Raw genomic sequence first — 16811 nt, 5'->3', positions numbered from 1 at the left:
AATATTAAAAGTAGGGGTTTTTTTTGTTTCTTCCATCTTTAAAACAGATTCACGTAAATGTTCACTGCATTAATCACACATTTCCTTCTGACTTCTTGGAAGAAATTTGTAGTGCCCATTAGACAGTCAGCATTATCAGTTCAAAATCATTGTCAAACTTCCCGTCCCTTTTGCCTTGCTAACGTGCACAGCCTTTGTCAGCTGCTTTGTGAAAATGCAGAAGTTCATTTACTCTAACCGTGTTATTCGTCCAGCACTTCTCTTTTCTGCTTGGGGTTTAAAGCTCTTGTATCGAGTTGCTCCCTTACATGCTCCATTCTGTAAGTGGCACTTTATTTCACTGTTAACAATTTTTTGTTAACAATTTGTTGTTATTTAAAGCCCCTTATTTTGTCTTCTGTGTCTTGCTTTGAGACCCTGGACTTCTAGGGCATGTAACCTTTTTCAAGATCTGTACTAAGTGTCTAGTAAAGAGAAACAAGCCTTAATGGGAAGTATTGCTATTTAAGAAATATGAATCTGTTGTACTGTGTTCTCCACCTTTTCTCCAATCCCTGTAACTGCAAATTTCAGCAGTGCAAGCTTTCCTTGATGTGTTTTTTTTTCCTTTGAAGCGTATACAAAGGCCCTAACCCACTTTGCTGTAAGCATCCAAAGTAGTTGAGTAAAGTACCATTTACAAGATGTACTAGGGGAAGGGACTGAGGGAGGGAGAAGCCGCTGATGGCTAAAAAACTGGAAAATATGCCAGGTAAACTCAGTCCTATCTATCAGCAGTAATTCCTTACATATGCCTAGTTTAACATTATATATCTCTGTGATTTTCTCTTGCAGTGGTAATGTATTTAAAGTTTCGTCAAGGGCCATACTAATTGAAGTGGGTTTAGTCATCTTGTCATCTGCTGTCATAGAAGATGGTTTTGGTTATTGGATTTTTATGCTCTTTCAATTAGAATGTCTTACAAGTACACTTGTGCTTTACAAAATATAAAAATCTTACAGATTCTCTAATTTGCCCTGTCTTCCCCACAGCTGCTTCTACCTGTCATTTCTGTGGCTTGTTAGTCTGTGCTAACTGGAGTGTGTCTACATGGATTACATATTTTATTAGAATAGTGGGACAGTCAGAAAAAGCATACGGGAAGGAGCTGACAGGAGCTCTGGGTATGCAGGTATATATGAACAGGTTCTAGAAGCATTGAACTAAGAAGTCATCAGAAGGTTTTTCTCTGTAAAACAGATGCAATCAAGATACTTGTGGGGCAAAAAAAAACCCCGCAGCTTTTCAATTTAAAGATGTACTGATTTGTAGGCATTCCTGATAAAACATATTTTGTGGAAAAAGGCGATAAGGGAATATGAGAATTGGTTCAATATGTTGCATTGCTCCCAGCGAGCAGTTAGATGAAGAAGATTGGGTGCCGCAACACCCGCTATTGAGTTATCTTCACAGCGTGGTGATAGCACCAGTTTTCGTGGCAGTCAAAATCATTCTTATGGTTGAAATGCTTTCTGAGGCTGTTTTACAAATTGGTGCCCATCAGTTTTTCCAGTTAAGCATTTTTTTCTGTTTGTTTATCTGAAGAGGTAAAATATTTAGAAACTGTTTCAAATTCCAAGTCTTTTGAGAGTGGGCAGAGAAAAGAAGAGGCAGTACGAATTTAAAGATGTCTGAATCATTTCTCTTAAAAATAATTTAAAATGGTTGAACTTTCAGTTTTACATGTCAAATTTCAAGATATTTTATTAGCCAAGACCCAGGCACAAGGGAGCTACGGGGGTCTGCCTTCCAGAATCAGTGCAGCTCACTGGCCTCTTTGCAGCTCCAATGATCTCCCTTTAAAATGTCCTCATCAATGACAGATGCCAAACATATTTTATTTCCTGTTTTACACAGCATTATGCCCAATTTGGAGGATGTTTGCTTTCACAGATGATCATTCAGCTTTGCGGTGTCTGAGCATTTGCGTCTTTAGTTTGCTGCTCGGGTGTTATGAAGCGCACCTTGGAACCAGCCCTTGAGATGGACAGAGCTACGGACAGCACACACGGAATAAGCACTGTAACGGTGCATCTCAAATCACCCGTTTTCTTCTGCTTCGGGTGCATTTTGAGTGTCTGCTGCTGGTTGTGCTTTGTCGTTTAATCTTGGTGTGGTGCACTGAGGTAGAGAATTTGTGTGTGCGTTGCCTGCCCTCAGGCAGTGTGATGCTGCTCAGACTGCAATTGCTGCAATGTGTAGCCCTTGCTTTCTAACAAGTAACTTGCACCGGGTCACAATACCTAGGAAGCTTTTTTTTTGTTGTTGCTGTTGTTTTTAAATGGTTTCCCATATAAAGTTGGGTGGTTTTTTTTTTTTTTTCATTAAATAAGCAGTGTAAGTTTCATTAAACCAAGCTTACTTTTAGACTTTTTTTAATAATAATAGAAATATAATAATAGACTAAAGGGTATGAATGAAGCCCAATGCATTTTATCTTTGCAAAGGGAAAGTGTTGTGTTAGCACTGGTCTGACCACTGTTTTACTCAGGATTCTGCACAACTGACCATGAACAGAAACCATATTTATTCATGAAAATTTGTTTTCAGACAGGTACGCAAAGTGCCTTAGGATAATGCAGTGATGTAGTGAATCTGTGTCTGTAATGGTGAGCGTTATCCCAGAGAGCAGGTCGTACTTGTTCGGAAGGTGAATGTTGTGGTAGGGTTTGAATAAAGAGGGGACATGGCAGTCTGTGCAGGGAGAAACCCAGGGAGAAGGCCAGCATGTAAGGCAGTGGTCTCCCGTGCCATACCGATGAACTAAAGCTGTAGGCAAGCAGGTGTTTGCAGATTGCTGAAGAGGGAGGTATTGGGGGAAAAGAACTTGTTGTAGAAGGGAAGATGCCTTCAAAAAGCAACTCCAAAGCAAATTGCAAGTGTCATAGGGGTGTTACAGCTGTGTAAGAGTAGTGGAGGCCCGTGGAAGAGGTACAGCGGGAATAGCCTGCTTGAAACCTTGTGTGTCTTTCTCTCTTCTCCTCCAGCCCCTCAGTTGATCTAATGAGTGTGATTTTGCGTCCAGCAGCTTGCCTGCTGCAACACGAATCAGTTAGCGTTTCTCCTTCTGCCTTTGAACAGAAAATGCTGCATCCCTCCCCTTACAGCGGCTCAGGCATTTGTCAGGCTATTCATTAAGCTGATTCAGTTCACGAACCAGTTAGAGGTTTGTGTGTGGTGGTGTTGAATTAATTTCTATTAGTGAGCTGATAAGATTCACTGAACAAAGGGCAACCCGCTTGGGCACCAGAGCACAAACTAAGCTGCAGCGTTGGAGGGTAAAGGCAGTGAGAAGTCTGGCATTAGCCAGGGGCGGACCTTCCCTTTGCAGGGCATCAGACTGATCTTCTGGGTTGGCTGAGCCACGTGATCAAACTTGTATTTCAAATTTGTGTATAAAATGGCACTGTTCTCTCTTCAGTGCATGGAGATTTAGAGGAACATGCTTTGTACTGCCTGGAAAAATACTCCCAGAGAATCAGCGTTGTTTTAAGCCTGCCGCACCTCAATGTGGAATGACTATTGGTTGAGACCTGTGTTTTGATTGCTTATGTTAAATCCTGTCAATAAAAGCCTGGCCAATACTCTCTGTTCATCTAAAACAATCCATTCAACCTACAGTTAAGGTAACTCTTGAACTTTTGTGTTCCCTGACTGATTTTCTGGTGTTGATGATATTTTTGTTTGTTTAAACTGTTCTGGAAATATACAGACTGAATATTAAACATATCCTGACATCATCCAGATCTGCCTAGAATCACTTCTCTTCTTTTGTAGTGACTTTTGGGGAACATTATAGGCATTGGAGCTGTCTTTTAGAAACAAAAGGAATGGGGGGATTCATCTCCAGTGTAATTAATGCAGCATTAGGGTGAACATTCATTTAGTCCATAGGGATGATAATACAGATTTTTGCAGTGCAGATTACATTTTAAGTTACTGTAAACACTCCTGCTGGCAGGACTGCAGGCTTCTGGTACACTGTACCTGAAAGAGATGCAGGAGAGCTATCTAATATAGCGAGTGGCAGGCACTAGATATTTTTAAGGAAAAGGGGAATCTGGCAGCTTGTGACCTCCGGGCGGCAGCAGTGAACAATTTTCCATGCCCTGTACGTTCCACAAGCAGACCCACCTACATTGCGCTTTCTCACGGGGCGCTGTAGCCCCCATCACAACGGGACGTGCTGTCACTACCTGTGTGTGATTTCCTGAATTTTTCTGAATTTCTGGAACTTGTTGGTTTGGGTTTGGGTTTTTTTGTTTGTTTGCTTTGTTTTAGGTTTTTTTCCTGTTTGTTTATCCAAATCAAATATTTGGATGTTAAGATATTTGGAAGTCAGACCAGCCTGACCCTCAAGACTTGGCTGGAGCAGGCTTGAGGAGCGCGGAGTCCCTTTGATGTCAGTGTGGATCCGACTTGCACCTTGATTGCAAAGACTTGAGCTCAGAGCCCAGCCTTTCTGTTATGGGTGGGCTGTTGCATTCATCTGCAGTCCATGCCTTCGCCTCCATATGTAGTTTTTGGTGAGGGAAAAAAAAAAAAAGAAGCGTTAGTGTCCTACCAAGCAAGGCTGTTCTTATATGGGTATTGAAAAGTTCTTCTGCAGACAGGCACTTGCAGGGACAGTGCTAGCTGCTCTTAGCCATGTAGAGCTACGTTAGCACCGCAGCCAAAGCAAGTTCTGCCTTCTTTTTGCCAGCTGGTAGTAGAAATGCTTTTCAGGCAGTTTCCTCTTCCAGAACTGGCGAAGGAAATAGTGTTGCAGGAGTACGTGGTGGCCTGAAGAACAGTTATCGGCGGTGGCCAAAGACTGACTTTTAAGTATGGTACTTGTTTATCTGGTTATTAATAGGGGGGAAATGCTTTTGCTTATAAATGGAGCGAATCTGGTTCAGAAGTTAGAATAACAGCACGGAGTCATTTTATAGAGTAGAATTAGACTCTGGCAAGTTTTATTTAAAAACCATGATAATCTGTATTTCAGGAGCTACCTGTAGAATGCTTTAATTTTTCTCAGCATATTTTCATTAAATTACCTAAGTGCATAAAAAGCTAGTACCTCTGACCTTTCCCTTTTTCAATCCAAGATAAAGAGCTGGATTACAGTCCAATGCTATGTAAGTTCTCTACTACTGAATCAAGAAGTTAATAAAGATTTTGTAAATAGCAGATAAGCATGAATCAAACATTTTTACATAACAAAACCAGAATGTTCTAAACAGTTGAAGCTATTTTTTTAAACAAGGAGACAATTTTTCCTGCCTAGGCTTATTGATGGTCATTATTTTTCTCCCAAAACTTTGAAGTATACCTAGTTTATAATCTTTAAAATTACACATATTTAAAGACTGAATATTACTCTTTGCTTAGAAGCCTGGGAATAGTACCACATGCCCATTAGTCTGTGGCTTACTGTAGCTACCCCTTTAAGTGCTATCTTTCTGAATGAGAAAAGCAAACAGCTGCTGAATTGCATTGAAAAAATGATGTTCTTCTAAGACAAGGACTTGTGCAAAAGCATATTCTAATTGGAATTCTTTCCACTGTCTCATGTAAGGGCAGACTCTAGTTTTCTACCAGACCCACCCCTGTTTATTTTTTTTCCTTTTTTTCTTTTTCCTCTCTCCTCTCTTTTCCTCTCTTTTCTCTTTTCTCTCTTCTCTCACTTTCTCTCTTTCTATTCCTTCTTTTTTTCTTTTAATTTTTTTTCAATAATTCCCAGGCCTAAAATGAGTAGAAGAAACAACAATTAGTTGTCCTAAAATGAAGCCGGGCCATCCAGATAAACTGACTGTTTCTTTGTCTACCAGACACAACATGTTTGCTAAGTCTGTAGTGAACATAATGATAGAACATATTTTCCTTCTCCCTCTGGGGCTCATTAATCTCTGCAACTAGTTAAAATAGAAGGTTTTAGCGTGGCCACATTCAGAGAGGTTTCTAATTTCTCAGTGGTTTGAGAATCCTTCACCCTGTTCCCCCAAAACCTCAGCTATGCCAAATTAATGTCTCATAAACCAAGCCCTATCTACTTTAGCTTTAATAGATTGCACATCTTTGTTGTGTTCAAGTGTATTTTCCCTTGATGTAGTTATTTTGAAATCTTCTGATTGCCAAAGCCCTGTGGCATTCAGTAAGCAAGACAGTCACGGCTGTCCTGCATTATTTTTGGATGTCATCATGTGTATCATTTGACTGTTTCATTTGAGTAATCTAGGGACAGTGATGATGCCACTGAAAGTCTTAGTGGATGTGGCAGAAGGAGCCATTGTGTCAATAAAAAAATGGCAAAACCGCTGCATCCTATTTCAAAACCAGCTGGTACAGTTTTGCACAGCCTTCTGCAGGTTGTCAGAAGTTTTTTCTGTGGGAATGTGAACTTTTTGCTTCCTCTGAGCTGGCTGGAGGTCCTCTTTGTATGGTATGAGCCTCAGACAGGATCTCACAGGGGGTGAGGACCTTGTGGGCGGACCTTGCTAGTTAGCCGTCCACAGAAAATGCTGGGACTGACAGAGCTTTGGGCATTCGGGGCAATGTCTGGCTGGTATATTGGTACCCAAAGTTTAGGCATAGTCTTTCCTGTTGAAATGCACAGACTTATGCTTACCACCCCTAAAATAAGATTAATTAAGCCAAAAAGCAGAAAGCTGCATAAGGTAATCCAGAGAAGAAAACAAACATCACCACAACCACCACTGCCACCTCCCCAACCCCCCTGCCCAACCACTAACTTCTAATTTGCTGGAAAATTCCTTGCTCCATTAAGGACCCATTCACCTGCTGAATGCAGCAGGGCAGGTGATCCAGGAATTACAAAACAGAGAAACAGTCACTTTGTGTAGTCTTCTGCTTAATGTTCCACGTGGCAGTTGCCAGAGGTCTGTCCTCCAGACTGCACACTTCTACCACCTACCTTGTGTCGGCTCTAGCATTAGTCAAAGCTCTCTAAATTGAGTGAGGTCATGAAGCAATCAAGAATCTAACCCTGCTTTCCCAAACTGTCACATTTGTGTGTTGAGGCAGTGCAAAGAGGAATCAAAAAGGTACCAAAGCTGCCATCAGCGAGACGGTGGGGACTGGATGGCAGAGGGATGAGAGGGCAAAGTGCATTGAGAAAGAAGAGAGTGAGGCAGCCACTAGGTAAGCTGAGCTGCCTGAGCTGTGATGGCTTCGTTGTTGAGGGCACTCAGATGGGACCTGGTGGTACCGGTTACAATGTCGTCTTCTCCTGAGGGCACAGAAATTGGTCTCCTCCGTGTTGGGAAGTGTTTTGGCCTATGGCTGTTAGCCTGTTGGGTACTCTTAAGCATGAGTTTTGCCTTTGTGTGGCTGCAGTATGCAGGGACTGACTCTGGAGTCCTTCCAGATTAAATCCTTCAACCAAAAATGGCTTGGGCCAGAGGAGAATGAGCCTTTGGGAAGGTTTTGCTGCTTCATCAGGGCGCTTCCATAGCTCTTTATTGAAGCAGGGCTTGTGACCCACTCCTTTCCACCCAGCCAAGTGCTGCAAACACGGAGCTGTGCAGAGTTCCTTTTACTGTCACCTGGTGGGTCATTATTTACTCACTGCAAAGTAGAACAGCTTCAGCTGGAAGGGTGGGAGAGGCCCACTCCAAGCTGTATTTGCATGGTTAGAGCAGTACTATGGGACTTATGCATTAAAATCTTTTTGGACACATAAGAAAACACTTGCTGAGGACATTCAATTCTGACTCCTCATTAAAAGAGAAAACAGTCCTTTCTCTCATTCTCATGTTTTGTGTGGAAAGCCTGTTGCCTTACATGTCTTGAAAAACGTCTGCTTGAATGGATGCTGCACGTGAGGCAAGTGGGGTGGAAAACGAGGCTGGTGATTTGTGTCAAGTCTGAGGTGATGGGTAAGTCCGGCCTCAGCAGAGTAAGTGCTCAGGCTCTGCATTTGTCTAGGTGGCAAGAAGCTGCTGAGCTTGCCATGCAAGGCTGAGCATCTGCAGCCCATCTGCATGATATATGCAAGTACTGACTCTGACTTCAGACAAGGAAATTTATTTAGGGTGTCCCATATCTTGGAAAGTTGGGTAGTCACCAACATTTAAGTCCTTTTAATGGATCTAACCCAAGCTGCGTGTTGAAAGTAAAGCACAGTTGTGTTTTTGCACGCTTGTAACCTGCCACCTCACTGGACTGCAGTGGGGGTGTAAGAGAGGGGCTTCCTATGGCTTCAGGAAGGTCCTCGTCCCGTTGTTGCTGTGCAGAAGGGCCATGCAAATTCATATCATCCCTAGAGCCAAAGTAAAGCAGCTATTCTTCTCAGAGTGCCAGGATTGTGCCTGCTGCATTGTGTGCAGTCCAGAACAGCAAACATCTATCACGTTCAACTCCCAGGGCTCAGCTGTGCCTTAAAGACATGGTTTGGCTTTTAACAGCACTGATCAGCACACAATGTGCTGACTGTCATTCCTAAAGAACAAGATGACAGATGGGCTTATGATACGTTTGTCTGGAGGTAGAGAATGAGAAGAGCAACTTGGTTACTAATTACCTTCTCACTATTGAAAAGAGAAATGTCCCTATGCTTGACACAATTTGCACGGACATGGCAAAACTAATGAACTTTTTCACCCTTAGCTGTCCCAAGAGCGAGCTTCACACCATTGTCTTCAGCGTGGCTGTGAGATTTGAATGCAGCCATTTGCATTCAGTGGAGCAACGCAGACACAACGTGAGAGTTCAAGAATTTTAAAACACGTGTCTGCCATCAGGCTGTTGTGCAGAAAGAGTGCTGCTGAGTAACAGCCATGGGTCGTGTCAGTGACTGTTACCATTGCTTCTTTTTGTTACCCTTTTTTTTACTCTATTTTTAGCTGAGTATCAGTAAAATAACTATTCCTGCAGATCTGTTTTTCAGGTTACTATTTCTAAACTGATATGACTGCTTTTACATAAAAAGAATACTCCTGATGTGCTGCAAACTAATGTGTGAAACTCTGATTCCATTTAATTGTTGTTGATGTTGCTGTTGTTATTTGTTGTGTAGGTTTTGTAGTGAGTTTCCGATGCATGAGTAATTACATCCAGCTGTGCAAGAAGGCTCAGTAATCTTAGGAAGTGAGGTACTACTGCGGGTGAGCTAAGGTGTTAGAATTGTGTCCTTAATGGCTGTATCCACTAGACAGAGTATCTTGACTTTAAATTATATTTAAAATTGGTTACAGATAAGTACTGATAAGATCCTTTGTGTGAAAAGTCTTTATGACATATTATCCATTACATGTTTCATTTGATTATTTTTTTTAAATGCTGCTTTAACACTTACGTCCCATGACAAGCCTATTATTATTCTAACAATTCAATAAGTAGATACATTAAATGTTGTAAAACATACTTGGTTTATCACTTAATCCTATACCTAAAGAAGGTTTTGGTTTGGAAATGTTTTCAAAATTGATCAATGACATTTATCAACTCAGACTCCAGACTTCTTCACTAGTTCTTGGCATAACAAAAGATGTTTATGGAGCTGGTGGTAGGGGAAATACTAAAAGCAAGGGTATTGCTTGCCTAGGTATGAAAATGGGAATCATTTGCAGGGCTGCATTTGAAAAATAAAATTGGAACAGTGAAGCATAGCTGTCTGACAGTGGAAACAGAAGCTGGAAGCTTAAGGAGTATAGATGCTGCTAATATTCAGGTAAGCGCTCTAGGCTGTTTTCCTGGTTTTGAAAACTGGTACAAACCCAATTTCAGCAATGCAGTCAGTATATCAGGTATTCTATTTGTTTAATTTTTGAGACTGCCTTGACAGTAGTGAGGTGGCTGACTCTTAATGGCAGCAATTTGTTTTGCTTTGGTTCGATTATGGTGGGTCTTTGTTGTGGGTCTAATCAGTAGCAGAAGGTTACATCTTCATGTGGGTCTAATTCAGAGTTTCTGGGTCGTTAATCTGAAGAATGTAATTTCAGATAGTTGATTAGCACTTAACTGCTGCTCCCAGCCTAGCAAAGCCAAAAAAAAAAAAAAAGTTGTAATCTGAACCTTTTTTCTTTTGACAACAACCCCTTTCAAAACAGATTTCACCGTCTACTTTTGTTATTTTTGGCCTTTTCAGTTAATCTTCAGTTAGCTTGACTGATCAGTTTTTCTTCTTTCTCCTTCGGCTTCTCTGTTCCATCCCAGTATCCAAAGCACAAACTGTATCAGTGCTGTGACAGAGGGTGGGTTGCACCTTCTCCACAGCATTCAGATAGTTTCTTCATGGCTCTCCGTGTGAAGTCCACCTTCCCTCTTTCTTTCTTGAGAGCCGTGTACTCATAGGCCTTCAGCTTGCTGTAATAGTCTGAGAATTTGTTGTAGAGAATGGAGATGGGCATGCCATTCAGGATTATTCCAAACGCAATGCAGAGGAAAGCAAATAGGCGGCCAAGGTGAGTTTCTGGACACATGTCTCCGTATCCCACTGTAGAGATGCTGACCTACAGGCAAACCAACATTCAGCTTATTAGCTGAGAAAAAGCATACAAACAGATACATTCAGGGATCAGGGACAATTTTAAAGTCAGCATCTTTGCACTTTGCATCATAACTCTGAAATACTCTCTGCTGCCTTCTTTTCTGTAGCATCCATCTTATGCAAAAATCCCTAACTAAATAAAGTCCCTCTCATGCAGTAAAGAAAGACAACAGTGCAGTTTGACAGCATTCAGCGGGATTTTTAAAAGCTTTGTCCTGCAGAGGGAATTTCCAAACAATTTCCACACCAGTCTGTCCAGAAGGTGGGTTTGCTCGGCTGTGGTCAGTGGATAGAGATGGCTCACTGACTGCGCAAATCCAGCCATAACTGCAGCCCCGCTCCCTCATCCTGTCACTTGGAACAGATGCCCTGTGTCTAAATCCAGTGTGCTCATAAAACCCGGTAACTGGGGACTTATTCAGAGGGTATTTTGAGTATTACCTTTGGTTGTCACATATGTTTTATGAACTAATGAAAAACACATGAAAAGCTTCAGCTAATTGTGAAATATATTTTTATAATGTTTGCACTATAGGAAGAAGTGACCCAGGACTTTCTAGAGAATTTTCTATGTAAGTTTCTACTTAAAATCCCCATTAATTGTTACATACCTGCAAGGAGCTGTAGAAAAAACAAATGTCGTTCTCTGTTGCCTGTAAGTTGTAGCTTGTAGTGTAGGCTCGCAACATATATGTTTATAGTGCTAAATTGTTTGATTTTCTGGCTCAGCTGTATGTCAGAGGTTACAAAAGTAAGGTGTATGTGTGCCTTCAGTAAGGAATATTCCTGCTTGTTTTAGCTGACAGGTACACAGATGGGAAATTTTTGCTGAGTTCCCCTTTGAAGAAGGCTTTGGGAGTTGTTTAAAACATGGGATTTTTTTGTTTGTTTTTTTTTTTTTATTATTATTATTATTTTATTTTTTTAATTTATTTTTGTGGGAGTATTGGTGTATAGTATATCCACTTTATATGAACCTGTACATTTTGCCATCACATTGTCTACCTAGTTTTACCAAACTTTTTCTTCCCACCGTCAGCATTTGCTTTTTAGCCTATGGATATGTGAAGGAACTGTGTTTTATATGGAGCCAGTACTATACCAAGTACTGCAATATTTTCTTTGTAAAATTTAGGTTCAAAAGTTCATGGATGTTTGCTTATGGGGATGCTACATATGAATTATGTACTTCCAAACATTCAGCATAAAATAACTCCTAATTTATATACTTCCACTGCACACATCTTGATGGTTTATAATTTGTACATTTAGTAAATATGACTCATTTTTCTCTGGCAGGTAAAACTTGCAGACTTTTGCCATCTGGCACTTCCTAGTCTGTGCAAGGGATCTTTTTCAGACAATGAACTGTATTTAATTTTTTTCACAGTATCTCAACGTGAAACAGCAATCTAAAACTTTGGCAGAAATAAACCACAGGCAGTAGGACTTTCACTGTAATGCCTTTGTAGCTCTAGCACTGAAATAAGTCTTTGGAAGGTCACGGTGTGCAGCCTGTCGTCCTCTAACATGCTAAATAAAATGTTGTTTCAAATGAAGAAAGCATTAGGGTACAAAAGGCAGCACTGGGTAAGCACATTTGTAGGATGCACCTGGTGCTTCCTGTGGAATAAAAAGGATTAGTCACTTGGTTTAATGGAAATTAAGTCACTGGATTTGAATGATAATACAGGATAAATATCTCCAAAAATAAATACTGAGATGAAGGCAAGATGTTTATCTCTACTAGCCAGGACAAAACCATTATCCTGTGATAAGGTTCTGTTCCACTGGCATAGTCTTCTACGTCGTCTGTGACCGTTTGGGAGAGATACTTCGCCTCTGTGCGTAAGACTGTGAACGCTGTTGGATTTTAATGAAATTTGAGTGATCCAGGTAACTTAATTTTCACCCTTAAAGAAGGAATAGGCTTTAAAAGAGTTTTATGCCTTGGAATTGCAATGTGCATGCTACAGATCCTCTTTTGGAGACACTCACTCCCGTATCCCCGATTGCATCCCGCGCAGCCTCGGGGGACAGCGGCGGAGAAGGTTGAGGAAGGAGGAGGAGGATTTGGAAAGCATCCACCGACCCACAGCAACCCCCGGGGCCGCACACTGACCCCGTTCAGCAAGGCACAGGCTCCACGGGGGGAAAGGACACGTGCTGGGGAACGTCTCCAAGCTCCCATCCTACCACCACCAGATTTGTGGGATTTTTTTGTTTGTTTTTTTTTTTTTATTATTATTATTATTTTATTTTTTTAATTTATTTTTGTGGGAGTATTGGTGTATAGTATATCCACTTTATATGAACCTGTACATTTTGCCATCACATTGTCTACCTAGTTTTACCAAACTTTTTCTTCCCACCGTCAGCATTTGCTTTTTAGCCTATGGATATGTGAAGGAACTGTGTTTTATATGGAGCCAGTACTATACCAAGTACTGCAATATTTTCTTTGTAAAATTTAGGTTCAAAAGTTCATGGATGTTTGCTTATGGGGATGCTACATATGAATTATGTACTTCCAAACATTCAGCATAAAATAACTCCTAATTTATATACTTCCACTGCACACATCTTGATGGTTTATAATTTGTACATTTAGTAAATATGACTCATTTTTCTCTGGCAGGTAAAACTTGCAGACTTTTGCCATCTGGCACTTCCTAGTCTGTGCAAGGGATCTTTTTCAGACAATGAACTGTATTTAATTTTTTTCACAGTATCTCAACGTGAAACAGCAATCTAAAACTTTGGCAGAAATAAACCACAGGCAGTAGGACTTTCACTGTAATGCCTTTGTAGCTCTAGCACTGAAATAAGTCTTTGGAAGGTCACGGTGTGCAGCCTGTCGTCCTCTAACATGCTAAATAAAATGTTGTTTCAAATGAAGAAAGCATTAGGGTACAAAAGGCAGCACTGGGTAAGCACATTTGTAGGATGCACCTGGTGCTTCCTGTGGAATAAAAAGGATTAGTCACTTGGTTTAATGGAAATTAAGTCACTGGATTTGAATGATAATACAGGATAAATATCTCCAAAAATAAATACTGAGATGAAGGCAAGATGTTTATCTCTACTAGCCAGGACAAAACCATTATCCTGTGATAAGGTTCTGTTCCACTGGCATAGTCTTCTACGTCGTCTGTGACCGTTTGGGAGAGATACTTCGCCTCTGTGCGTAAGACTGTGAACGCTGTTGGATTTTAATGAAATTTGAGTGATCCAGGTAACTTAATTTTCACCCTTAAAGAAGGAATAGGCTTTAAAAGAGTTTTATGCCTTGGAATTGCAATGTGCATGCTACAGATCCTCTTTTGGAGACACTCACTCAGCTAAATAGGCTTTTTTCATGTAGTCATAGTCATATAGGTTTCTTAGGAGTATCTAAATGATTACGGTGTCACCAGCTTGAAGAAATGAGCCCTGAAGTTTTTGCATATATCCTGCATGTTCAGAAAACAACATATAAGGCTAATGTCCTTATTCTAGTAGCGTATGAAGTATGAATTTTTTCATAACCTGTGTATATCACTTAAAGATGACCTGTGAAGGTCATGTTATGGGACCCTTTCCTTTATTCACTGTTTTTTCCCTCTTTCCCACGCCCCAGCTGAAAGGGTATTCAGCACATGTACGCATGCATGTATATATAAAAAAGTCTATGTATATATAGAAAAAAGTCTATAAAATGTGTCTGTAGGGCCGGGTTATCTGGCATGCACTGAATCACTACAAACATATGTATGGGAAGCCACCACGTCTCATCAGCAGTTGCTGAACCAGAAATGCAGGCCATGGGCTTCCAGGACTGCTGGCCAGAAGAAGCAGCCTTGGATGGGTTGGGGTTGCTATCTTGTGGGTTCCATATGCAGCTTGGTGCCTCCAGTGCCTACGCTGATCAACCAGCATGGGAAGATCTTCTGACTCCTTTCCAGCCCATTTACATGGGCTTCCTTATCCAGGGAAGTGACTGGGACACAGCCAGATCCAGGAGGTCAGAAGTGGTCCTAGGGCCCTGCCATAAACATGGATTATGGTGGCTAGCATCAGGTGCTGGAAAACGACGGGTACGTGATGACAGACTAGAAAAAGCCTTAGAGTTATGGACAGCCAAGCTATGGGCTCCTCTGCCCACCCTCTGATTTGATCCAGACTGCTATAGATATACACATCTTCGGCAGCATAACAGAGCTGCTGTTTTCCAGCTCTGAAAGGCTGCAGGCAGCAGTACAGGCAGGGATCAACTTCCCCCTCTCCCCAATGCCCTTGATAAAACTACCCACCTCCCTGCTAAAACATTTCGGTAAAAATTATAATTCTGAAACAGCCATACTTGCACATGAATATTATCTGTTAAGCATTTGCTTACAGCCTGCATCTCCCTCTCCATTGTCTGCTAGTCTTGATAGACCCAGAAGTGTTCCTATTTTCTTCACAGCTCACCTTGAAGGGTGTAACCATGGTTTTGTTTTTACATTAGTTTGAGAAGTATTGGTTAGCCTTCTGTAAGTAAATGTATGTCCATCCTTGAGTGTTAATGCAATCCAGGTCTGGAGTTGAACAGCTTCTCAAACCCTTTAGAGTTGAATTCTGAGTTTCGGACACTGGAACAGTTCTGCCAGGACATTGCCACAGCCAGGAGGCATTTAAACAAGGTGGAGAACTTTAAACTCTCACAGCTCTCTGTTACCGGCTAAATCTTCGTGCCCCTGAAAGATGCGAATGAAACAGCCTGGAAAATGCTGCCTCAAAAACACCTCTGCGCATGACACAGTATAGTACAGGTCAGCAATCATTCAGACCTGTCAAGGAGACTTGCCCAAATGCCTTAGAGCACTAACCCTGTGGCAGTCTCTAGAAACGAGGTCATTCTCTCTTCATTTCTAAAGCTTTTCACCTGAAGCTCAGCCAGTTGCCCTCACTCCAAGTGTTTGGGATGGGACTAAAATCACACACTTTCTGGCAAAGGTTGCAAAATAAGATTCAAGGTGACGTTAACCAGCTCTCAGTACTGACTGATGTGGGATTCAAACCAGTGACCTAGATGTAGAAGGCAGTTTATCCCATTATCAACCCCTTGAGCCATTCTGCTCCTTTTTGTGTTTATTCCTCTGCAAGTCTGGCTCGGTATAAATAACCACCAAAGTTTAGAGTGTGCGCAGACATGAGCCTTAGATGTGCCAACTAAGGAACAGAACACAATCTCTTGTGTAAAACAACTCTTGGTCCTAATGCATTTTCAGCAGCCGGAGCTCTGGGACAGCTTTAGCTATGCAAGTTTGAGTGACCAGCCTATATTTAATAAACTACGTCTTTCCATCTTGCAACGGGTCACAATAGATCTGCAAAAAGAACAGGAATGAAAATCCTGTGCCCACCTGAACCCAGCTGGCCTGAAGCAAGCCTTTTTCTTTTTCTTTTTTTTTCTCGGCAACACTGACAATGGGATTAAATGGGGAAATGCTTTTCTTTCCTGTCTCTTTGCCCACTTCTTTAAAAGTGCAAGTGCTATCTGCATTTGGTCAGATGGGAATTTCAACACTGTCTGCCTGATTAAGCCCTGATTTAAGCTTAGAACAGAGATGAATGTGTGGAAGCGTGTGTGTGCGTGAGTGAGTGCATATGTCCTGTAAGCTCAGAATTTAGAGCAGATGTTCACTGATCTGAGCCTGCTGTTTTCAAGACTACCAGCGACTCTAACAAGGAAGGGGAGGGGAAGGGAGGGAGGGTCTCTGGCTACTCAGCAAGGTGAGATGTGTTTACTTACGGCAGCCCACCACCAGGGATGGGGGATGCTGGTGAAGTTGGTACTGGAGACATCGTGCTCCACTGTGTAGACCATGGCAGAGAAGGCGAAGATGCCCATGGCAATGAAGAGCAAAAGGCAGCCCACCTGCTGGTAGCACTGGCGCAAGGTAAAGCCAAAGGCACGCAGCCCTGTGGAGTGGCGGGCCAGCTTGAGGATGCGGAAGATGCGCATGAGGCGCATGATGCGAAGCACTTGTCCCACCTTGCCCACCCGTCCCACCTTCTCGATGTCGTGCTCGTGTTGAGAGCCCCGACCTCGGGGCTGGTCGTCATCAGCAAAACATTCAAGCAGTAGCTGCAGGTAGAGGGGCAGGATGGCAATGAGGTCTACTGCATTGAGGGCGCTGCTGGCAAAGCGGCGCAGATCTGGGGTAGAGACCAAGCGTAGCAGGTACTCCAGCGTGAAGAATGCAATGCACAGGGTCTCAATGTGCTCCAAGACAGGCCGGCTGTCCCCGCTCT

General features: G+C 42.0%; 1 protein-coding gene across 1 annotated transcript in view; it reads right to left on the bottom strand.

The window, feature by feature from the left end:
• Positions 1-10218: 10218 nt before the first annotated feature.
• KCNV2 (potassium channel, subfamily V, member 2) overlaps positions 10219-16811 on the bottom strand; it is a 7474-nt gene continuing 881 nt past the window's right edge. The window contains exons 2-3 of the mRNA XM_009884319.1: positions 16309-16809; positions 10219-10494 (exon numbers count right to left, since the gene is read on the bottom strand). Coding sequence (XP_009882621.1) covers positions 10219-10494; positions 16309-16809 — 777 coding nt within the window. The remainder of the gene's footprint in view (positions 10495-16308; positions 16810-16811) is intronic.

This window comes from Charadrius vociferus, unplaced genomic scaffold, assembly GCF_000708025.1.
Source record: "Charadrius vociferus isolate BGI_N301 unplaced genomic scaffold, ASM70802v2 scaffold183, whole genome shotgun sequence".
Classification (NCBI taxonomy): domain Eukaryota; kingdom Metazoa; phylum Chordata; class Aves; order Charadriiformes; family Charadriidae; genus Charadrius; species Charadrius vociferus.
The sequence above is the reverse complement of the archived record's forward strand: the minus strand, read 5'-3'. Positions and strand labels throughout refer to the sequence as shown.